Source organism: Lepidochelys olivacea, assembly GCF_965140295.1.
Source record: "Lepidochelys olivacea isolate rLepOli2 genome assembly, chromosome: 9".
NCBI lineage: Eukaryota > Metazoa > Chordata > Testudines > Cheloniidae > Lepidochelys > Lepidochelys olivacea.
This window is the reverse complement of record NC_140419.1, coordinates 96,722,787-96,747,840: the sequence shown is the minus strand read 5'-3', so window position 1 is coordinate 96,747,840 and position 25,054 is coordinate 96,722,787. Positions and strand designations below refer to the sequence as shown.

At 43.2% G+C, this 25,054-nt stretch overlaps 1 protein-coding gene across 1 annotated transcript; it reads left to right on the top strand.

The window, feature by feature from the left end:
• F9 (coagulation factor IX) lies at positions 1 to 24,707 on the top strand. Its single transcript, XM_084638252.1, has 8 exons — positions 1 to 113; positions 3,865 to 4,028; positions 4,975 to 4,999; positions 7,412 to 7,525; positions 10,504 to 10,632; positions 14,161 to 14,366; positions 18,042 to 18,159; positions 22,618 to 24,707. The coding sequence occupies exons 1-8, from the start codon at positions 47 to 49 to the stop codon at positions 23,160 to 23,162; spliced, it is 1,368 nt and encodes a 455-aa protein (XP_084494378.1). The 5' UTR covers positions 1 to 46; the 3' UTR covers positions 23,163 to 24,707.
• The last annotated feature ends 347 nt before the right edge of the window (positions 24,708 to 25,054 follow it).

Genomic DNA, 25,054 nt, shown 5'->3' with positions numbered 1-25,054 from the left:
TATACTTGCACAATTCATTAGCGAAAGGATTGCTTGGTACACGAAAATGGCAAAAACCTCTCTCATGATCATAACTGGTCTTTTGGGATCTCTTCTCAGTGCCGAATGTACAGGTTGGTTCATTTTAAACCTAGCAAGTCCTCTGCTTTTTAGTTGCTCTCATAGATCGGATTACGTTTCTGTCCTCTGATAAGGAATAAATCATTTACCAGCAACAAAGTTCACATAGTAAGACTGCTGAATTTTACAAGTTCTCTGTTTAAAAATATGTTTGCTCTTAAGAATAAAAAAAAATAGGGGTTTTATGGTGATAAGATTAACTGCTTTGCTGCTTTTTATTTAAAGAATGGGACTTTTCTGATACTTGTTTTATAACTATTCATGTCAAGGACTTGCTCTAGATTCAGCCATTTTAATACAAATAAAACAATAGGAGGAAAAAATATTTACAAGTTAGCATCTGTGTCTTTTACTGTGTATTGGAATCCCAGAACAAATTGTCCAGTAGACCGACCAATAAATGCATGACATGGTCCTTGGATTTGCTACTGTGAAGATTGTTTAAATGCCAAATTCGGGCTGAATTCAAATGCAGTATTTTAAACTAAGCTCATGAGCGTGCAAGAGAACAGTTTGGCCAAAGAGCAGACATTTCTCATAGAAATGAGGCTGATACACCAGCTATCACACCATTTGTTGCCTAGCTTTCCTCATGTCCAGGGGCATGATCCTGCATGAAGGGAATCAAAGGCAGTTTTACCATTTACCTCAGTGGAAGCAGGACCCAGTCCTACATAGGAAGGATACCACGCCCCCTCAGGTGGGATTATGAGGTTGTATCCATGTTTGTGCTGTGTTGTGGGGGGTGGAAGGGACTATATATCGGTGCAGAGTACTATATTGTTATTTCACTTCAAACCAGACAGCCTGTCCTAGCTGGAAGATAAAATATTCTTTCTAGTGTGCTTACTCACTGATTAGAGCTGAGAGCCTAAAGCACAGTATTGCGATACTTCTTGAAAGCAAACGGTGGCAAAATATTCTTCCCATGCCCCGTGAGACGTGCCTACCACAGAATTCTGTGTTAGACTTGGATACTGGAAACTCATAGACCCAGACACCGAGAAAGTGTATTTAAACTGTCTCTAAGGTGCCACAAGTACTCCTTTTCTTTTTGCGAATACAGACTAACACGGCTGTTACTCTGAAACCTGTCTCTCCATTGACTCTCAGATTCACCTACTTAGCTACTGGCAGTTGCTTCCAGCCAGAGGCGTCCCTGGGGATGGAATAAAGTGCCCGTTCCCCAAGTGGGCCTTTTGTCCAGGGTGTTGTTTTGGTTTGTTTTTAAAGCACTCTGCAGCATCAGTACATGACTGCATTAACTGGAATGGCAGAATGGCAGTAACTGGAGTTAGAGGAGTGCTTTGCATTATATTTTAATGAGGCAGCTGAAGAGTTACCATCTAGCGCTGCAAAAACAACGAGGAGTCCTTGTGGCACCTTAGAGACGAACACATTTATTTGGGCATAAGCTTTCGTGGGCTAGAACCCAATATTTTAGCCCACGAAAGCTTATGCCCAAATAAATGTGTTTGTCTCTAAGGTGCCACAAGGATTCCTCGTTGTTTTTGCTGATACAGACTAACACGGCTACCCCTCTGAAATCCTGTCATCTATATCTGGTGCACGTAGGTTAATTGGAACAGGTGCCTGCTGTATTCCTATTGGCTAGAAGTGTCCAAGAAGAGATATAAAGTGAAAAGGTTGCAACTGATGTTCTAGTTTTTGTGTAATTAGTCTGGAGACTAATTGTGGAAAAAGGCAGCAGAGTTGCTAAAGCAAGCAGGGTGAAAGGCAGCTCAGACTATCAGTTTTGTCTCTGAGCCCATGGAGCTGAACATGTCTTGGACTGCACTGGACTGGACCCTTTGCACAGGTCAAATGCAAAATGGCAGGCCCCAAAAGCACATTCACCACTAAAAGAGGCAGATTGTTTTCAAAGGGTAAGGTGGTAGAACCATCTTTACTCATATGGATGCTGCTACAGGTGATCTGTTGACAGTGATCGCCTTTGCATTTTAAGTGTGAACTGGTCAATGGTCAAAACTTCAAGGAAGAGAAAGGAAATCAAGTTTTGATCCCTCCCCCAAACACAAACCAAACTATTGCCATTGGACAATTTTTATTAATAGTCACAAGTCTCTACCAGACCTGCTTTCCGGGAAATATAATGTTTTACTCCATTAAGACTTCGGGCAAAGTAGTTCTATTAAGATCAAGCTTTTAATTCTCACAGCACCATTGTTGCCTTTGCTAATTGAAAGCAAGTGTCAGCACAAGGAATACAGAATGGTAGACTTGTTTTGCAGTCGTTTAAACTGTTATAAAAACAGTTGGCAGTCAGAATAATCACTTGCAGATAGAGTTCCACCTGAAGGGCCAAATTCCTGCCTTCAGTTACAGAGGGTAAGTGCAGAATGGTAATTCCAATGAACTCAAATGGGGTCAAAGTATAAATCTGGAGTAAGGGCTTTATTGAAGTCAGTGCGAGTTTCTCAGATGACTTCAAGGGGCATTTAATTAGGCACTAAGTGAGAGCAGAAACTAGCCTTCTAAAAGCAAACAGAGATTCTGTCTGGCAGTTACTAGTCCTCACAAGTTCCCTTTCTAGTCATAGAATATCAGGGTTGGAAGGGACCACAGGAGATCATCTAGTCCAACCCCTTGCTGAAAGCAGGACCAATCCCCTATTTTTGCCCCCGATCCCTAAATGGCCTCCTCAAGGATTGAATTCACAACCCTGGGTTTAGCAGGCCAATGCTCAAACCCCTGAGCTATCCCTTCTCTCTGTCACCAACTCTCAAGTGGCCAATGGAATTTACTCCCATTCACTTGGAAATTTGTTATAGTATAAACCTTATATGAACAAGAAGCTACATAATACTCTTTCACAAACGTAATGACCAACTTTAACCCCAAGCAGAACTGACAGCGCCATCTAGTGACCATGAGAGGCTTTGATTGAGAGGCTTTCACTGTAAGCCTGCTAGTCATAAGAAAGGGCCTTGAAAATCTGGCTGTAAAGTAGGTGACCAAGAAGTTTCTCTGTTTTAATAAGCAGATCTGCTCACACTCAGAACAGTGCTTGCGGTGTGAGGTGAAACAAAGCTCACTGGTTCCTAGAACATTGGAGAAATTAGTCAGGAACATTGAAACTTTGATAAAATATTGCCCACACGAGGCTGCCATTAATAAAGTCTTCAATGGGGAATTTATCTGCCATAGGGTAGCCCCACAGGATGAGTTATTGGGATCTGGTTCAGCAAAGAGTAAATAGAACAATAATTTTAAGCTGTGTTAGTTCTGGAAAAAATGTAAACAATGTTTTAAAAGTGAAAACAAATAGTAATCCTCTCCTTTTGATTTTCTTCTAGGACAAAATTCACCCCTCTGCAGGGGGCCTGCATAAATCTTGTGCAGTACTTACCTCTCACTTAAGCCTTTAGCCTCTGCACTGGGGTAAAATTAAACTCAACAAGCATTTTCAGGCTTGGTCTACACAAAGGTTTTGTACCAGCATAACTATTTTGGTTATGGGTGTGGGTTTTTTTATTGATATAGTCATAGGATTACAGCTTCTAGTGTGGACACAGTTATGTGTATACAGGTACCCTCCGGAATAAGGTATACTAGAATTTTACTATGCTTGTGCAATACGCTCATAGCCATGGTGCCTAGGTGGTGAAAACACAGGAGCGGAAAACATGGTGTTTGAGAACACAGCACTTAAACATGACAGTTAAAACATTGAGGGGAATGTGCCCTCTGTAACTATGGTCTATGGGGTTTTTTTAATTGCAGTTTTTATCAAAAATGAACAAGCAAGCTCAATTTTGCGGAGGCAGAAGAGATATAATTCAAATAGACTGGAAGAGTTTGTTCCAGGGAACCTCGAGAGAGAATGTAAGGAAGAAAAATGCAGTTTTGAAGAAGCGCGAGAAGTCTTTGAAAACACGGAAAAAACAGTGAGTGTCGTCATGGCAGAATGACACCAGACCCACCATTATGAACTCACTGGGGGAGAGACGGGAGGGAGACAATCATGGAAATTGCATGTGCAGTGCAATTGTCTATGCACTGCTGTATTGCTCTCCCAGCAGATATCGGGGCGATTGAAGTCCTCCATGAGAACCAGGGCCTGTGATCTAGTAACTTCTGTTAGTTGCCTGAAGAAAGCCTCGTCCACCTCAGCCCCCTGCTCTGGTGGCCTACAGCAGACTCCCACCACGATATCACCCTTGTTGCTCACACTTCTAAACTTAATCCAGAGATTCTCAGGGAACTGGGATTATTTAGTCTGTGGAAGAGAAGAATGAGGGGGGATTTGATAGCTGCTTTCAACTACCTGAAAGGGGGTTCCAAAGAGGATGGATCTAGGCTGTTCTCAGTGGTAGCAGATGACAGAATGAGGAGTAATGGTCTCAAGTTACAGTGGGGGAGATTTAGGTTGGATATTAGGAAAAACTTTTTCACTAGGAGGGTGGTGAAGCACTGGAATGCGTTACCTAGGCAGGTGATGGAATCTCCTTCCTTAGAGGTTTTTAAGGTCAAGCTTGACAAAGCCCTGGCTGGGATGATTTAATTGGGGATTGGTCCTGCTTTGAGCAGGGGGTTAGACTAGATGACCTCCTGAGGTCCCTTCCAACCCTGATATTCGATGATTCTATGAAAAAGCCTCTTTTCCCCAAAGGGTGCAATGGACCAGCATAGCACCTATGCTCATGCGAGTCTCACATAAGCACTTATGTCTGTGCTGACCCACTTCGTGAAAAGGATTTTAACCCTAAAAACTTTCTATTTGGATCCTTTACCTAAAGTTTGGGGGGCTTTACTTCATGCTAGTTCTGTAATTTAATTTTCAAATTAAATATCAAGAGAAATTATTCATGTTATTGTCTGTTTGTTTTGCAGATGGAGTTTTGGAAAGGGTATATTGGTAAGAGATTTGCTTCCTCCACATTCATACATAAAAACCATAAGGTCATCATGTATTCACCTTTCAGTAGTTGCCTATAAGTAATGGGAGGTACAGGTATTAATTGAAAGATTATTTCCCATTTAATGGAATATGTTCTACAGTAGAGCTAGTCAAAGTTATGCATAATGAATAATATATCCCTCCAGTTTAGTCCTTTTCCCTGTTCTGGTTGTAGATAATTCACAGCATTGGTTTTTACCAGTTTATTCATTATTGCATTTGTTCAATCAGCTTGGGTGAACAAGTTTCACTGTATGAGTTCCCACAGACCACTTGCTGTTTGTCATGTGTGATTGGTCATGTAAACCATGTAGAATGTTTCAGCTCCTATGGAAAAATGAAACGTTAAGGTCTGAGAACAAATGGCCAGTAGCAAATGCCCTGTTTGCATGCAAATATGGCTCTTCCTATGAATGGCCCCTCTGTAAACATGTGTGTGAGCACATCATGTTTGCTTGGAAACAGTGTATTAAAGAGAGCTATAAATGTGACCAAAGCAGATAGCTGTTTGGAATTCAAACCAATGCTCACAAACAGTTGTTTTGCATCTCCTGTCCAACTCTGCTTCACACTTACAATCTGTCTCTTCACTCCTTGGTCCCTAACCTCAACTACCCCCCACACCCACAAAAAAACATTCAATGAACACTAAATATATGAAACTAAGGATGTTTCAGCAAATGAAGTGCTTCGTAGATTGGCTGAACACACAGAACAGTTCACATGAGTCGGTCCAGACTATTCAATAAAATAGTTACATTTGCATTTTAAAATTGTCCCCTGAAAAAACAGTCGTCATGAAACTGAGATACTGTATTTTGTTTTTCTATGGTTGAAACTAATGACCCCTGCCAAAAAAAAAAAAAATCTTATCTTGTCCTTTTATCAGTGTGCGTGTTTTACTTGTTTAGCTCACGAGCTGCTCGTACCAGTCTCCGTGCTGCGTGGATGACATTCACGCCCGTGCAGAAACTCTAGACCTATGCACCACTTAAACCCTATTTGAGAGCTTAAGTGATGCATAGGCCTAACTCTCTGCACAGCGGTGAATGTGGCCGTAAGAGGCCATCTTCTGCACCACACAAGCAACCTTTTGACAGTTTCCAAGATTTGAGTCCTAATTCTCTGCTGCCCTGTGCTTTGTGTCTGCACTGGTGTAAGTGGCAAGTGGGTGCAAAACTCTACCATGTTGTTGAGGTAGAGTTTTATACTGACTTGCAGCAGTATAAGGGGCTCCACTGAGAGACAAAAAAATCCAGTCCCTGGCCTGCAAGCTGGTCATTCTGTAATTTGTTATATTTTGCCCCGTGTTTGCATTGGAACAAGGGGAAAGGAGAGAGAGGATAAAAAAAAAGCATTAACAGGTGAATTTGCTGGTGTAACATGAATGTGTCAGGGCACTCTTCACTTCCCCTTCCCTTTTGGCTTTGCTCTGTCTTTTAAGAGTTTATTTCCTTAAGATTCAGCATCACTGATCCAGTTGCCAAGTCCCTGGGAGTTTATTGCAAATTTTCTGATAATCGGTGTTTTCCTTAGAGCCCCAGCTCCTGGATTCACAGGAATACATGAAAAGAAAAGGAGGACTTGTGGCACCTTAGAGACTAACAAATTTATTTGAGCATAAGCTTTCGTGAGCTACAGCTCACTTCATCAGATGTAGCTCATGAAAGCTTATGCTCAAATAAATTTGTTAGTCTCTAAGGTGCCACAAGTCATCCTTTTCTTTTTGCGGATACAGACTAACATGGCTGCTACTCTGAAACCTGTCATCAGGAAAACATGAGAATCTCAGCTTTCATTTGTTTTAAGAAGTTTGTTTCTAGCCCTCACAGTTATGGAGAAAAGCTTGAGCCCTAAAGTTCAGGGTCTTACAGTAAAGGCTCAAAACCAGGTGGCCCCACCACAGTCTTCTTCAAGGAAGGATGAGAACTTTAAAAAAACAAAAACCTAATTTGGAGACAGCTGGCTCTGCATGTTCTCAAGGAAATCCACCTCCTAACTCCAACTTTCTAAGCTCGATCAGAAATAGGACCAGACTGATCTCACACTAGTGAGAACCGACAGAGAACAACTGAAGTCAGGGGAATTAACACACCAAAAGACTATAGTGAGGTTAGGTTTGATGCCAAAATCAGGCCTTTGTGCATAATGCAGCCGCAGAGGTCACCACGGGATTGCTGCTCTGTCAATTTGTTATGCAATTGTTTTCCAGAATCTAAATTTTCCCTTAAAAAGAAGTTTTCAGGTCCAAGCTTAACTTAACATTCTTTATCCTGAGCCTGGTAGGATGGGGGAAACACTCATTGTTGAGTAGCAAAGGTGATGAATACCCTTGTCTGCTAATTAATTGATCTTGTTTTCATTTCCAAGATGGAGACCAGTGTAATCCAAATCCGTGTAAAAATGGAGCCCGTTGCGCAGATGATGTCGGTTCCTATGTGTGTTGGTGTCTGGCAGGGTACGAAGGAAGGAACTGTGAGCTAGGTATGTACCAAGGGGCCAGATTCTCTGCTGCCCTGCACCATACATAGTCACTTAGACCTGGGCAAAATGGATGTGAATAACTTCCATTCTGATTGGCTGGTTTTTATACCCACTTTGCACTGCTGTAAGTGACCACGCAACACGCAGGTGTAACCCATTGGTGAGTGTGTTACAGGTCTCTCCTTCGGGGCCCAATCCACAGAGGAGATGCTACCCTCCCAACCCCAGCTAGTAAGGACTGATTATTTAGCTCATGCTAAAGCAACTTCTACTTCTTGCTATGGTGTCCCCTGGTTTCAACCTTGGTGTTAGCCAAGGTAGCAGCCATCACATACTATAAATGAGAATCAGATTCACAGCCTGCTCAGTAATGTCATGTCTCCCAATGCAAATATTTAATCAGGAACCTCCTTTCTCTCCCTATTACAAGCCCTTCCTGTATGGATTATATTAGTCAGGGCTATTTAACACCACAGGTGAAATCCTGAGCCTAATGAAGAGAATACAATATTTTTTCCATTGACTTTAATGAGGCCAGGATTTCACCCCATGGTTCCATTCAACTTTCTGGGGAGATAGAAAGGAATGGGGCCTGATTCAAAACCCACAGAAACCAAATTAGAGTTTTCCCATTGACTTCAGCGGGAGCAGGATCAGAGCTACCATGCTGGTGGGTTGAGTATTGCCCAACTGGTTCATGCACAGCCCACAGGGCCCTTTTTAACAATGAGCTCTCAACACATTGAAAAGAGCAATGATCAACTACACACACACACAATATGATTCCAAAGACCAACAAAATGCCAATACTTTCCTGAAGGGCTCAGGAGATTATGAAAATAGAACCACTAATGGTTTAAAGAGCTAGGATCTCACGGTCTCATTGTTCCTGTCCATCCTCTGATCTAGTATAGCCAGCGTAATGAACGAGCACCAAGAAGAGATTCTGTTTCTACTTGTGTTTTTACTCTGGCAGGGAAGAGGTGCGGGTCTGGAAGAGTGTTTTAAATTTGCAGCAAATATAAAATGGTCTCAAGCCACTGCAGTCTTCTGGTGGATGGGAGACTGGGACTAAAATAGCAATTGAAATGAAGTGACTTTGTAAAAATAGTAAACAATCACGTAAGCATGACGACAGGAATGGATGTGTCCTTGAGGAGTGGGAGGAAAGTTAATCTACTGTGAAGTTATTTGAAAACTCACTGAGAATTAAAAGCAAGTCTATTGACTTGTCACTTTCGACACCTGGAGGATGAGATTCCAGAAAGAAAGAGAAAAGCAAAGGGGAGCGTGCATCAAAAATGTTCACAACAAAATATGAGTGTAATGGGAATGCCCCTGGGTTGGTCATCAGCAGTGGGGATCGAACCTGGGAACCTCTGGATCTTCATGCATGAGCCTATACTGCTTGAGCTAAAAGACTCAACTCTCTTGGCTACCTCTGTAGCAGGCTCATCCATCTGCACTTGGCCAAGCCTCCACCTGAGGGGAAACAGAACGTCACCTCAAGTTGTCATGTCCTACAAAGACTCCTCCTGGCTGAGGAAGTGTGTCCCAGATGCTTCCTAGTTCAATTTCCTATCCAGACCACCACCTAGTGTGGGGTCAGTGGCAGAGGCTGAAGCTGGGGGCTGACTCTTTTTGCTTAGACAGCAGAGGTGCATGCAACAAGATATACTGCCAAGGACCCACCCAGAGGCATCAGCATTACACAAGGTTCCACTATAACCTCCAAGATTAGTTTCACTGAAAGCTGGGCTCAGGCTTGTGAGCTTTGTGTGTCCGTCAGGGAGGATTCAGGCTTTGCGTCAAGGGTAATCCGTGGTTTTACTTCAGTTATGATGCAAAACCTGGCCGTTTAAACTGACGTTTGCTTTGAGTTTCTGGGTTCAAGCCAATCTGAAATCAGAGTTCTAGCCCAAGGTTTACACTGCACACTTTGACCTGGCATCTGGTCACCTGAATCCAAACTGAAGAAAGGGGGAGGAGGAGCATGGTGGGGAAGCCACGTGACCTGTAGCCAAATATTTGTACAAACCCTTCCAAGTGGAGCTGCCAAGTCCCTGAGAGCTTCAAAATGCTGCGTGGCCTCATTCTCTCTGAAGTCATTGTTTGTCAGAAGGAGGCTGCCCTAGTGGACTCTGCTCCCTCTCCATACTGCAAAGCAGATCTCTGAAACCAGTCTCCTCGATAGCTGGCTAGGAGGTGCAGGGCAGGCCGCAGGTCCAGTGGATCGGCAATGAGAACCAAGTCCACCAGCCAAAACATTCTCCAGCAGAGAGAGAAATGAGGGGACCCACAGATGCTACCACTTCACCATGACTTTCCACAATACATTTTCCAACCAGTTTCATCCAGTTCAAGCTCAGATATTTGCCGTTTTGAGGAGATTGGCTTTAACCCAGGGTCGTCAATAGGCGGACCGCCGGCCACATCCAGACTGCCAGATGTTATTGAACTGACCCTGAAATATTTTATTTACTTATTAATTACTATTATTATTTTCTCTGGAGTCTGGACCTTGACTATACCTTGGCCAAGAAATTTGGACCTTGACAAAAAATAATTGACTGCCCATGCTTTAACCTCTTGGTCTCACATAAGCTGTACATGTATTCCTTGGAGAAGTGCATGAGTTAGATACAATGGTTGAGGTTTTCAAGGAAGATGAAGGGATTTAGCCATGCTTTCAGATTAAATGGGTTTTTTAACTCCGGTTCCTTTAACACACAACAGGCACAAATTTCTGTCTATACCACATCCTGATCAGTGCTTTCATTGGAAGAAGGGAAGATGCAAATTTGCTTCTGCCATGCAACAGTTTGGGTTGTTTATATGCTGGTGTCTAAAGGCCTGATCTTGAGAAGTGTTAACCACCCATTACTTCTGGGCTAGGCCCTAAGTAAACAGCTCAGGGACATGCTTTGCATTTATTGCACTTTTAAAGTGTCTTAAGGGTTTGGTTTAATTTCTTTCAGATTCAACCTGTGCTACTAAGAATGGAGGATGCAAGCATTTTTGCAACAATGACCCACCCCACAAAGTTGTTTGCTCCTGTGCACCTGGCTATAAACTGAATGGAGACGGAAAATCCTGTGACCCTGCAGGTCAAGTTCTAAAATGATTTAAAGATTTGGGATGAGATTTCAAAAGCTTCTTAGAGCATTTAGGCACAGAGTGTCATTGAAATTAATGCATCTAAATCCCCTTGGTGGCTTTGGAACTCCCAGCCTGGTTGTTTCATAAAGCATGTTATGAAATGTGTAGTGTAGCAGGTTAGCAATAACCGTGGACATTTTGTTGCAGATAAGGGCCACACGTGCAGCTGGTGGCATAAACTCCTTCCCCAAACAAGACATAGAAAAAATAGGGCCACACTAAGTCCACCATTCTGCAGAGCAGGAATGGGATGCTTAAGAGTAGACATTGGGATCACTGTTTGTTTCAGGTGGCCAGAGACCCATCTATAGGTCATGTCTACTTTTCCTGTCAATGGACCAGTATGACCCCCTTACAACATTCTAAATGGAGCCCCCCAACTTTCTAGCCATGTGCCCAGCTTCTCTCATGCCCACAGGCATGCATGTCATATGAGTTCTTGCAAGCAAGAGCTATTATACTGTTGAACCCACATTCTTCATATTTGGGATGCTGTGGGCTTTTTGATTACAGTAGACAGGATGGAGAAAGTCTACATCCAGTCAGAATGGGCTACAGCCTACAGATGGTACAGAACAGGGCTAGATCCCATCTTTGAACATCAGGGGAGGTTGTCCTACAAGTTATTTGAGAAGTCTTCACTGGAGACATGCTAAGCTGGTGCTGCTTTTGGGTGCTATTTCTATTCCACCACTTGGTAGTAAGAAAAAGACATGCAGTTGATGCTAAAATATGCAGCCTAAATCTATTGTTTAGGAGGTAAAAAAAAAATCTTTAAAAGGAAATACATGGATTTTCATGGTTGCAACTTTAGAAGGAAGCTTTACTTTAAAAAAAATAATGAAACAACTTTATCTTGTTACGTGTCCCCAGTTTGATATATTACTAGCTGTGCATATAAAGTAAGTGAGAAGTAAGTGGTCATAGAAAAGAACCGTTAACTCTGTCTGCAATGTGGTTGCAGTTATGTTGGGCACAGGATATTCGAGAGACAAGCTGTGTGAGGTCATATCTTTTATTGGATCAATTTCTCTTGGTGAAAGAGACAAACTTTCCAGCTACACAGAGCTGAAGAAGAGCTCTATGTGGCTCCAAAGCTTGTCTCTTTCACCAAGAGAAATTGATCCAATAAAAGATATGATCTCATATAAAGTAAGTGAGATGTGGCTCTTAAAAATAACAGTTAACGGTCTGCATTTAAAGTACTTAGAAATGGAAACTTGTTTTTAAAAACTCTAAAATGCATTTACTAATCCATCAACAGCTTTTTAATAGTCTTCTCACCTTCATCGATTGTAAAATATTTACCTATACATGTATAATTTCCATGCTGTTCTAGCTCAGACACATGCTATATTTATATTGCACTGTAGTTAGTTGCTATAGAAATGTCAGTTATAATAAGCAAGCACAGTGGGAGAAATCTCTGTCTATAAATGTGCAACAGGAGAGTTGATTTTCTTGGTTTCTAATTCTGATGTTCTGAACCCTCCCGTCGGCTTTCCCAAACTCTCTGATCATAGAATCATAGAATATCAGGGTTGGAAGGGACCCCAGAAGGTCATCTAGTCCAACCCCCTGCTCAAAGCAGGACCAATCCCCAACTAAATCATCTCAGCCAGGGCTTTGTCAAGCCTGACCTTAAAAATATCTAAGGAAGGAGATTCCACCACCTCCCTAGGTAACGCATTCCAGTGTTTCACCACCCTCCTAGTGAAAAAGTTTTTCCTAATATCCAACCTAACCCTCCCCCACTGCAACTTGAGACCATTACTCCTTGTTCTGTCATCAGCTACCACTGAGAACAGTCTAGAGCCATCCTCTTTGGAACCCCCTTTCAGGTAGCTGAAAGCAGCTATCAAATCCCCCCTCATTCTTCTCTTCCGCAGACTAAACAATCCCAGTTCCCTCAGCCTCTCCTCATAACTCATGTGTTCCATCCCCTAATCATTTTTGTTGCCCTTCACTGGACTCCCTCCAATTTCTTCACATCCTTCTTGTAGTGTGGGGCCCAAAACTGGACACAGTACTCCAGATGAGGCCTCACCAATGTCAAATAGAGGGGAATGATCACATCCCTCGATCTGCTGGCAATGCCCCTACTTATACATCCCAAAATGCCATTGGCCTTCTTGGCAACAAGGGCACACTGTTGACTCATATCCAGCTTCTCGTCCACTGTAACCCCTAGGTCCTTTTCTGCAGAACTACTGCCGAGCCATTCGGTCCCTAGTCTATAGTGGTGCATTGGATTTTTCCGTCCTAAGTGCAGGACTCTGCACTTGTCCTTGTTGAACTTCATCAGATTTCTTTTGGCCCAATCCTCCAGTTTGTCTAGGTCCCTCTGTATCCTATCCCTACCCTCCAGCATATTTACCTCTTCTCCCAGTTTAGTGTCATCTGCAAACTTGCTGAGGGAGCAATCCACACCATCCTCCAGATCATTTATGAAGATATTGAACAAAACTGGCCCCAGGACCGACCCTTGGGGCACTCCGCTTGATACCGGCTGCCAACTAGACATGGAGCCATTGATCACTACCCGTTGAGCCCGACAATCTAGACAACTTTCTGCCCACCTTATAGTGCATTCATCCAGCCCATTCTTCTTTAACTTGCAGGCAAGAATACTGTGAGAGACCGTGTCAAAAGCTTTGCTAAAGTCAAGGAACAACACGTCCACTGCTTTCCCTTCATCCACAGAGCCAGTTATCTCATCATAGAAGGCAATTAGATTAGTCAGGCATAACTTGCCCTTGGTGAATCCATGCTGACTGTTCCTGATCACTTTCCTCTCCTCTAAGTGCTTCAGAATTGATTCCTTGAGGACCTGCTCCATGATTTTTCCAGGGACTGAGGTGAGGCTGACTGGCCTGTAGTTCCCAGGATCCTCCTTCTTCCCTTTTTTAAAGATGGGCACTACATTAGCCTTTTTACATTACAGCAGAGTTATGCCATGTGAGGCCCTTATTCAGCCAGATACGTGAGCACATCCTAACTTTAACCATGCAAGTAGACCCCCTTAGGTCAATTGAACTATTCTGATCCTAAAGTTAGGCATATGCCAGTACCATGCTGAATAAAGACCTGAGTTAATCGTATCCACATGTGCACATACACACAGGGTAGTTGGTTTTTCCTTTTTAAAGTCCTCAAAATTGATTTCTAAAACCTGGGAAAGCTTTGTGCTTGCACTACCAAAGGCTTATCGCTTGGAGCTCCTATTCCTGACCTTCGGATGGAGTTTATTGTTGTGTTTATTTGACTATTAGAGCTACTTACATCACCATCAATTAATTCAAACATAAACATGAACCACTTGAATCAGCCCACTCCCCTAGAGCTCCTTTATCATCCTGCCGGTGAGATGTGTGTAACATTTATCTCCAGTTTTGCCACTTCATTGGTAATAACACTTAATATGATGCATGGCCAGCAGAAGTGCTGCTTTATGAATCTGTACATTCTTTTCACAGTGCCATTTCCATGTGGGAGGATTACAGCTCCCGAAGCCAAAAGCAAGTACACCCGGGCCATGAATACCTTTGACAAGTGGAAGTACAATTCTACCGATGATCATGACGAAGCAACAGACAATACCACTCAAATCACACCCATCATTAAGCAAGTTACACGAGTCGTCGGTGGAGTGGAAAGCAGGAAAGGTGAAGTTCCTTGGCAGGTACTGGATGTTCTGTTCCTGTTTGTTATCCTGCTAAACTTGATTGCTCTCATGTCATTTTGTACACAGCAGCATTTCTCCTATACGTTCTTTGATGCACTTAAAATCTCAGAGTCTTTTGGCCCATGTACATTATCTATGCTGTAGCAACATACTTTGCCCAGTTCAGAGCCATATTGGCAACATGCTAGGAGACAGAGTGACTGCATCTTTGTCCAAACGGGACAATCCAACCAGATTTGGCTGCTGGCAGAATAGTACATGAGCGCACCAAGCACTTCACTGCGAGCAGTCGAAGGGGAAGACTTCTGTGATCAAGCAAAACTTATGGGGACATGTTGACATTTTGGGACACAACTTCACAGTGAAGAAAGGAGAGAGCCAGGTTTTAATACTTCAGACTAAACTGTGGGCTGCTTTTCATGATATTGTCACTGAATGAATCAGAATTTACAGGTAAAGGTCCTGATCCTGCAGATGGACCCACGTGGGCAGACTTCTGCACCCAGGCAGAAACCCACTGATTTGAGGGGGCTCCAGAAGGGTCTGCCAACACTTGCAAGATTAGGTCTTAGATTTGGGTCAGGGACTTCATTTTGCCTGGCAAGTGCCAGGCACACATATGGCATCATATAAATAATTGCTATGTTCCTTGCTCACCCTCTCTTACCATGGAACACCTATATGAGTACACAGATTGGGCCAGAGCCTCAGCGGATGTAAGTCAGTGTACTTCCACTGGCTTCAATGAAGCTATGATAATTTACATCAACAGGAAAACTGGTCCTATATATATTTGAAGGAGTCTCGTCTACTCCATTTGCTCATTCCTCACCTGAAGTCACAAACGGATATTGTGACATCACAGCCATCTCCATCCAAACCAACAGGGATGTAATAAAACAGAGATATTGTGATGTCTGGAGCAGGGAAATGCAAATAAAACTCCACCCACCGACTGCTATGTAAGCAGTTGTAAAAACGAGGAGCAGCAGAAGAGAGGTGCAGAAGAAATTGTTACTAAATGGAACCTATTTCAAAGTCTTCCACAGTTATCCTGGCTTAGATGAGGTGGATGTATCCAGCGATGGCTGAGAGAGTTAAACAGTGAACTAATAAAATTAGTATGAGGGACAATCTTTTGATAACTTGAGCCCCAGCACAGCTGGTAATGGGGATTGTAAGACCAATGAATAGATGCTGCACAAACTGGGATATAAAATTTTCACTCAGACAGATCAAGTGGAGGAATTTCAATCCTGTCTCAAACAGAGGGAAAATGACATTCTTCAGCAGGTGTTTCTAGGAAGCCGAGTAGTGAAAAGGGAGCTCAGTAAGAGGCAGAGAGAGCTTTGCTGAAGAAGCCAAGAAGCAAAAGGGGGTTAAGTTAGAAGGTCAGCAGCTGGCAGAAGTGACCATTTGCCTTACATCTTAAGGATGACAGCAAAACAGTTGTGTTTATGTGAACATAGATGGTCACACACAAGTTGACGCTAGGTTCTTCTATGGACTCCAAAACTGACAGACGTCAGGGCCCCAAAATTGACATCAAAAATCAACATTTAGGTGCATCAGGGGAAAAAAGAGATCCATCGTCTCCAGGAATGACAAAGCTTGCAGTCTTGCTCGGACTACCAGCCCCGAGATGCTCAAAGCCCTGCGTTCTCTGGCTCCATATGTTGCATGGTGATGATACACCACTATACAATGATTCATCTCAAGTGACATAAAATCATATATAGGAGACACGACGGTAGGATACACATTTAAAAAGAGTGAAGGGGAAACCACACAGGACTGGAAAAACCCCTTCAAATTCCAATGCTTAGCCAACTCTCGAGAGGCCTTTACCAAGCCATGCAACTCTCCTGCTGCCCTAAACATGGGTGCCTCCCCGTTTCCAGTTTGTATCCCCATCATATGGGGAAGTAGCTAGTAGACCTGCTACCGTGTAAGAGTTGGCAATGGTCAGAAGCTCTGCTGCCTCCTGCAATGTGTTTGAGTGGCCCAGTACTCCATTTGGGTTTTTTCCAAGCTATCTCCCGCTTCTGTGTCCCCTTTCCATTCACCTTGGGGCATTCTTCCCCACACTCTCACGTGTGGAGTCACCTTCTGGATCCACCTATTTTTCTCCCCCTTTGTCTCTCTCCTCCACCTCTTCCCACCCCCCCATGCTTTCTCTGGTCCATATTCTCTTCTCTCCACCACCCCTACATGTTTCTGTGCAGAGTTCTTGTTGAGGAATGGTTTCTAAAGAGTGAACAAATCACCCCATGCAGGAAGATATCTGGAGAGCACAAGAAAGGCAGCCCTCCTGACAGCTGAACGAGAGGCTTCTAGTGGCTGCAATGGATAACTTCAGGCAGAAAACCCTACACCCAGGCCAGTCTACCTGAGACAGACAAGGACACAGGGAAAAGATAGCCTAGAACTACTAACAACATGCACCACTATACCAGCTCTGGGCAAGAATTTATGGTGCTGCAAGTTCTGTGGTGGACGGGCACAAACAGCCTGATTAATGTTAGAGAAGGCCTTTAACGTCACTTGAAATCTAAGACATTGCTAATGGACATGGGCCCAAGACACAGAATTCAGACCTTCATCTAAACTGTCTCAGATCTTGGAAACAGTTGGATCTGGAGATTAGCTTGGGCCGCATCTCAAATCAGTAGCAAATACTTTTTTAAAATTATGTTGATACTTTCGCAGCCTGATATTTAAGTAGCTGGGTTAGTGTTGTAATTTTCAATCTATAGCTGCCCTCCGGTGGCCAGGTACCTTCAAGTCTACAACTGAATTACTTAGAGTTCTCTCTTGCCAAAATAAAACATGGTTGGAATAACAGGGGCATTTGTCTTTCATCTGTACAAATAGATACTGTGCTTTATTAACAGAGAGCTGCGAGGTACAAAGTATTGATCTTTAATTGCAGAGCAGATCCTGTTTGGTGCAAACCTCTTGTAGTATGTAGGCTTGCGTCTCTTAGTTATGAGTATTGATCTCTCATGCTTAAAATTCTGCTTCTCAGAGCTAAAGAGGCAGCAGGTACACTTACAGGAGGAAGCTGATATCTAGTAGCAATCATGTGGTATTTAAGGAACATGGTTGGGAAATCCCTCTTCTAAATTAATTGTGCCTAGTAAATTTGCATATTTAATTTGAAATTAAGTTTTGGAATGTAAAACATATAGGCCTGTATCCCCTGGCTACCACAGGAGCAGCACTTAGTGTCTTAATATAGCAGAGGATCTGGTCCATTGCCACTATTCTCACCAGTGTCCAATATAACCTGTTCACGAGTCTGTCTGGAATGACGAGTTGAACTTCATGTTGTGTCAGATTGGTTTCCCCTTGTCATGACCTAGCCAGAGGAGGAATGGGAGATGGTATTTAGCCATTGATAAGGTTGTCTTGTGAAATGTGGTCAAACCAGCAGGACTGGACAGGAATACCTCAAGAAGGGAGGAAGGACACTCAGGAACTCATCAGAAATTGCCTTCTTGCATGAGGAAAAGTGAGGAAAAGTTGCTTTCTCAGTGTCAATTTTGCATGTACCACTTAGCAGTGGCTGTTCCTCACCCCTTGTCCGCTCCCTTAATATACCTATGATGTTTGATTTCCCTTCATTACTGGTTTGTGTGGCACCCAAGGCTTGGATTTCTCTTTCCGTAGGTTCATTTACAGAACAGTAATGGAGTAGGATTCTGCGGGGGGTCTATTGTCAATGAAAAATGGATCGTAACAGCAGCGCACTGCATTGTGCCTGGCGCACAGATTATTGTTGTGGCAGGTAAGCAAAAGGAGGTCTGAATGCATTAGTGGATATTCAGTTAGGTATGCTAAATAAAATTGGTGCTATCCAGTTTATGAACATGTTTATCATGGCAAAGCTTCCCCTAAGATCCACCCCACACACAAGTCTAGTTATGCCACTAGACCTGTGCCTGACACCCATGTTCCAGGGGGGTGGGTTTGTTACGTTGATGGGACAACATGGTTTTTGGCAGGTAGGGAACAAGGTTTGTGTTACAGCCTGATAGTCACGTTATCCCACTCCAGCTGTACATACAAACTGTATTAGAACATGGATGCCTCTCTCCAGGCCAGACAACTGTGCCATGGTACCGCTAGAGTTGTAATGTAGCGGGCTTTAAAGGTGTCCACTGACTGTAGAAAACAAAAGATGTAGGGCCAGGTCCTTAGCTAGTATAAATTGGCTTAGCTCCATTAAAAAGTCAACTGACTTCAGTGGAGCTATACCAGCTTACACCAACTGAAAATCTGGCCCATAATAAATTAGAAGAGGTAAGTTCAGGTGGCTTTAATATTGTCTCCAGGATCATGGCTCCCAACAACAAGAACCTAAAAGGGAGGAGTTTATGGGTCTCTGTTTAGTGGAGCAAAAATCCATAAAACCACCACTCAGAATATGACAAGGAGCAGTCTCCCCTCAGAAGCCTTAGCTGACACAAAACGTGAAATACCTTATAAATAGATCCGCATCCGAGCCGCAAAAGTGCTCCGCAGATATCCTCGTTTGTGGCTATAAAGCAGATATCCGCAGATTTGCAGGGCTCTGCTTATAAGAGCATCTCTGGCTTTCCCTAATATGGGACTATCGGTGGCAGTGTGCCGCACAGCTCCAAATACATGGACCAACTAGTGTCTCGCCTGTGGCTAAAAACTGCATTTCTGGTTCCATTCTTGTCAGGCTTTAAGCTTTCATAAAAATAACGGTTCACCCAAAACGTCACACGGATCTGAGACTTAATTAAGGGATCAGCAGAAGCAGAAATGGATCCTGTAAGCCTGAAATTCTGTAAAAAGTAGAAACTATGGACTGAAGTAGAGAACTGAACTTCCATGCACAACAACGTCCCTGTGAGGTGTAGACAGGCGCCAGGAAGCCAAAACTGACACATCCACAAAATGACTTCATTGCATCTTTACCAATGCTATTTCCGATCTCAACCCCCTGTTCCCATCGCCCTCCCCCCCCCAGCTTTTATTGGTTGCCTGTGGGAAATCTGAAGATAATTCAACGCAGGGCCCCGTAACTAAGGCAAGGGTAAAAAGATGATGGTTCACAGGTGTGGCACAAGTCAGTTTCCTCAAGTTGTTTATGAAGTGTGTATTTCATATTATAATTGCTGAGCACATGGGACACAAATCTAGTTAGTAGCAGCCGCCAATAACAACAGATTCAATTGAAACGTGCAACACACCCAGAATAAAAGTTAGGTGATCTGGGTATATTTATAACTGTCACTTAAATTGGACCAACTCAGACATTAAGAGTGGGATTGTCAAAAAGGCTTAAGAGACTAGGGAGCACAAGTCCCATCAATGAGAATGGCTCAAGGCACTTATTGGATTTTGATCCACTACTTACTTTTGCTCTCTTGGCCCTTGATTCGGCCTGGGTGGACCCCTGGGACTGATTTCAGCCGAACTCCATACTAGTACAGGGTGCGTCTGGGCCTGCACAGGATCAGGGTCTACAGAAGGTTGAGTGCCACATTTTCTACCATTTACTTTCAACCAGTTTTGCCTCCATGAAAGTTCACAAGGGTGATAGAGCATATCTGTTAAACTGCGAGTACACAACTTCCGCTCTTTATACAGCGGAAACAGCTTCACGCTAGAAGGGCCCTTTTTTTCGCTTGGAAATGGGTCTGTTTCTGGGTTTGCATTTTGTAGCAAGTTCATTGATTTCTAGTTTCATCACAGAAATTTCACACCCCTCCGATTGGGATACAGGAGGATTGTTCGGCAGCACAGCTGGGTTTTACTAGAGTAGATTTGATGGACAGGCACCAAGGAAAGAGGGGGAAAGATCGGGGGTTGCCGGTTTTCACAGTGACTTTGGAATATATGCCAAACATCATGCATATCGCACTTGCCCCTCCGTCCATGCCAAACACCTAGCTTTAGTTGTAGCACAATAGCGCCCCCCACTTGAAATATTTAGCAAACAAAAATAAAGGCATTAAAATTACCCCCACAAATTCCATATAGGGCATATGTTTAGCCTGTCCCTCAACAATTATGCGGCAATACCAATAAGAAAAAAAAAACCCTCAAAGTCTCCCCCATGGGTGTCTTATTTTTACAGTTTAGTAATGTCATCTGAAAAGAAATCCCTACTCCTTCATTTATCTCTCATATCCTAATGCACTGAAAACACACACACACGGAGCGTGGCCCAGGAGCAGTGTAGTGAGCAAAGCTGCCATAGTGGCCCTCGTCAGATAACATTCACATGAACGCAGACAGCTAACTGATGATAGGACTTCAGGCTCTCTCTGCACGTTCAGCAGGAAGCCAATACACCGTTAAAACCAGAAGCACTGTGACTACGCTTGACAGGCCAGCTCAGATCCTGCAGATTGCAGCGAAGCTCCTAGAAAGATTGAGGCAGAGGCAAAACATGCCTGACCCACTTTGGGCCACAAATAAAGAGAAGCGGGTTGTTTATGACAAGCTGTTGATCAGGGCTCAGGATTCCCCTCCATCCCATCCTAGTTACCTGCAGATTTAGGATATTGGTCAGAGCAGGGGGGAGTGATTCTGCTGCTGGTTTCCTTGCAGAGCTAGTTAGCAAGCTACTTGGGCAGGCAGACTTTCCTTTGGGTGGGAAAGGACTTCTCTGACTGCCGCCAGACAAATCTTAATGCTGTGCAGACTCAAAACACCTGAAGTCTTGACAAATTCCCCCTTTTTGTCTAGAAAAATCTTTTAAGGAAGGGAATAGCCTGCCAATAGCTGCAATAGCCCTATTATACCAATAGCCTGCCAAATCAGCTGCAATAGCCCTAAACAGCAAACTCCCTGCTGCTGATGTTTATCCTCAGCAGAGGAAAGTGAAGGAAGCTGTGGGAGGGGGATCTGCCGGAGCTGGGAAAGATTGGCTTTGGAACAGAGACTTTGTATCTACTTGCTTTGTAGGGCCTAATATTCCAGTTGCTGGCAACAACTACCTGCATCTCACTCTATGGGGTTGCGGTCCTTCTGGCAAAGATACAGAATGTTTGCAGGTTGCTGTTGGTCTGAAGTATTGTTTGCTAGTAAGGGGTCTGTTTTAAAAGATAATATTCTTGGTTCCAGAGATTTTGTAATATCCCAGGACAACACTCCTCCTTACAACTCTGCAAAGAATTGCCAAACTTCTGTTATCCCAAACACTGCAAAACTTTGATCACCACCCCCTATTTTCAAAGGAAATGTTTGGGCTACGAGGCCAGGGTTAGCCTCAACTGTTTGGGTTGGTTGGTTGGTTGGTTTTTTAAACACAGTACTATTGGATCTTTAGCTGGGCAGCCACTGTCTCTGGGCTGATGCATCATTCAACGTAGTCAGCTAAACTTGATGTATGTGTAACCCACTGGTGTGTGTGTGTGTTGCAGGTTCCCCTCTGTGTTGCTCCGCAAAGGATATGAGTTGTTAGAGCCCTCAGCTATAGAGCATTAACTCGGACAACCATAGCAGCTCATGTTGTCCCTGGTCTGTCACCTCAAGAGGGTGGTCATTGCATCAGGCACCTCTAGAGCTAAAAGTATGAACTGCTGCAGCTTGAAGTAAAGAGCCAAGACTCTGGATTTGGGGACTGTAGCAATTCATCTTCTCCCTGGATTGGCACAGCAGGGAGCCCATAGCACACACTCATCAATGGGTTGCATTTGCACCGTAAGGGACATAGCTCATAACCTGCTCCTGCAGCACTGGACTCTGTCACATAGCATAAGGAAACTACTCATGAGCTATCACTGGTATTTGGTTTCCTACTCCTTGTAGGGCAGACACTGATCCTGCTTCCAATGAAGTCAATTTCAAAAGGGGGCAGGATCAGGCCCTAGCTGAGGAAATAATCACACACTTTGGCCTCAGTTCTGCAGCTGGCAAGTTTTTGCCTATGTCTCCCTTTGCAGGATCAGGGCCTTAGTCAGATCTGTTAATAGATTGCATTGGCACAAACACAAGCAACAAAGAGATTATACAGCGGCAGGCAGAGTGAACCTTGTCTCATCCAACAGACGGCACATCTAATATCTCCTTGTAGTGCGGCACACTATCAGCAAGGGTCTGAGCCAATTCCCAGTGTGGGATTTGAACTTATGACATTTTGGCTCCCAGCTGATCCTTAGTGACACTAGACGTATCAGTTGCATGTAGTTCCTAACGCTGAGAGTGTATTTAGTCACCCACAGGTTGCTTGTAATTGTAAACAGCATGACATTTCTTTCACCAGGTGAACACAACACGGAAGTCAGTGACGGTACCGAGCAGTATCGCCAAGTGGTGAAAATCCTTACGCATCACACCTATAATGCCAGCAAAAACAAGCATGAGAATGACATAGCACTGTTAGAGCTTGGGACCCCACTGGAGTTCAACAGCTACGTCACCCCCATTTGCATTGCCAGCAGGGAATTCACCAACAGCCTCCTCAAGTATGGAACTGGCACCGTGAGTGGCTGGGGAAGCCAGCTGTTCCGGGGAAGGGTGGCCACAGTCCTACAGGTTCTGAAAGTCCCATTTGTTGACCGTGCAACATGCATGAAAAGCAGCACGTTTTCTATCTTACATAATATGTTCTGTGCGGGTTACCATTCAGAGGCTAAAGATACATGTGAAGGGGACAGCGGGGGCCCTCATACTTCAGAAATAGAAGGTACCTGGTTTCTAACTGGAATAACCAGCTGGGGGGAAGAGTGTGCACTGAAGGGCAAATATGGTATCTACACCAGAGTATCAAAGTACACCAAGTGGATAAAAGATAAAACAAGTGGTTAATCAACAGAGCTAAAGCTTTCTATTGCTTTTCTGTGGGTTGCCTGATTAAGAGTTGTTGGAGAATGTAAAAAAAAAAAAAAAAAAAAAACCCTAATTTGTTTTTTCTTAAAATTTTGCATTTTAATAAACAATTTTAATAGAACCAATTTTTCTCTTTGAAGATAAATATTTACGCAGGGGGTTCAGAGTGCATGTGGTTAAAAAGGAAAAAAATGCATTCATTGTAAATGGCCAAATTCTACCTTCATTCTTGAGCATACCTCTACCTTTGAAGTCACTGTCGCGTGTTTGTAGCAGAGGACAGAATTTGAGTTGAAGGATACAATACTGTGAGCTTTTGCAGCGACTGAAAAAATATCGCATTACCTTGTCTGCCAACAATCTCAAGGGTCTGGAAGTTTTAATGTCAACCAGTGCAAGTATTGTTATGATCAGTAGGAAATTCTTGAGATTTATTAACATGTAACACTGGTTCTCATGATGTAAAATAACCTGAAAGCACAGACCTATTAAAAACTCACATGGAAGTAGCTGCAGGATTTGTGATACTGATTTCTGCCGAGACTTGATTCTAGGTTATGAAAAGATAATTGTTTGGCATCTATCTCCATAACTTAACATTCATTGTATTATTCAGAGTTAATTAGAACTAGCAACCAGATCCTCTGCTACTGTAAATTGATGTCACTCCATTGACTTCAATGGAGCTATGCATATTTACATCATCAGAAGAACCGGCCTGATATTTTTAAAGCTCATAACGATCCTCCTTGTTCGATCACTCATGGGTAAGTATTTGAGAATAGATGTCATTCCAATGGGAAAGAAAGTAACCCGGACTTTGTATTCAATGGGATTTTAACCTTAAAAACATTGTAATTCACTAAGATCCAGGTTCTCAAAGGTATTTAGGCACCTAACTCCTATTGAAAACAATGAAAACAATGGGAGTTAGGTGCCTCTGAGGATTTGGGCTTTATTGCCTGATCTACTGCCCACTAGTTATTCCAGTGGGCAGCGGATTAGGTCTATATGGTCTGTTGCTGTTCCTATTCAAATTAATGATAGCTTTGCCACTTGAATAAATCAGGCTCTTGCACAATATATTCAATCTATTCATGCAACATAAACACCATTGTCCAGTCTTGTGTCATATCCCTTTGATCTTCCCCTGACTCAAGGCATTTACGTTATTAAGATATTATTGTGCTTTGGGCATCATTGGTTAATTCTAACACTAAACGCATTAATAAATAAACCTGATGATGGAACACCTAAGAGGACTGAAAATATTGTCCCTTAAACTCTGAAATTTTGAAGCATCGTATGCTCAGCCATAAGAAGAGAACGTGTACATTTGGGTAACAATTTACCAAGTTTCACACACTTTTGTAGCCTCCAGATTCACCTCCTCATTGCTATCAGAAAATCCTTAGCTACTTAACTGGAAAAAGCAGACAAATGCTGCAGAGTCACTGGCTGTTAGCATAAAACAAAGCCTTCTGTTGAGCAAGTACTTGTCTAATAAAATAATACACATTTTAAGTATGGGATTCCATTTTTGCTGGACGTATTAGTTGCTTCTGGTTCCAGGAACTAAATACAACTCTTTCCCATTACGGCTGAAATCTTCGGTGTGGCAGCACATTGCATTTGTAGCAAAACCATACCCTAAAGAACTCTCACTGAGCTGAGATGTGGGATGAATGCATCCAAAGGTTTTGCATTGTTTTCTTGGTAGTTTAGGTATATAAATGAATACCTGATTCAGCGAAAGGGCTCTACTCCACACTCAGAGAGGACAGGGCTTAAGTCATAACAGTAGCAAAACCATTCCATGGTGGAGGGTACATTGGTGGATGCAACCTGCTGCTCCTCTCTTTGTGTTGCTT

Excerpts from the sequence above, each read along its gene's own strand:
- F9 (XM_084638252.1), top strand. The coding sequence starts at position 47 with ATGGCAAAAACCTCTCTCATGATCATAACTGGTCTTTTGGGATCTCTT. Across the intron at positions 5,000-7,411 it reads GTTTTGGAAAGGGTATATTG|ATGGAGACCAGTGTAATCCA; the intron begins GTAAGAGATTTG and ends TTCATTTCCAAG. Across the intron at positions 18,160-22,617 it reads ACAGATTATTGTTGTGGCAG|GTGAACACAACACGGAAGTC; the intron begins GTAAGCAAAAGG and ends TTCTTTCACCAG.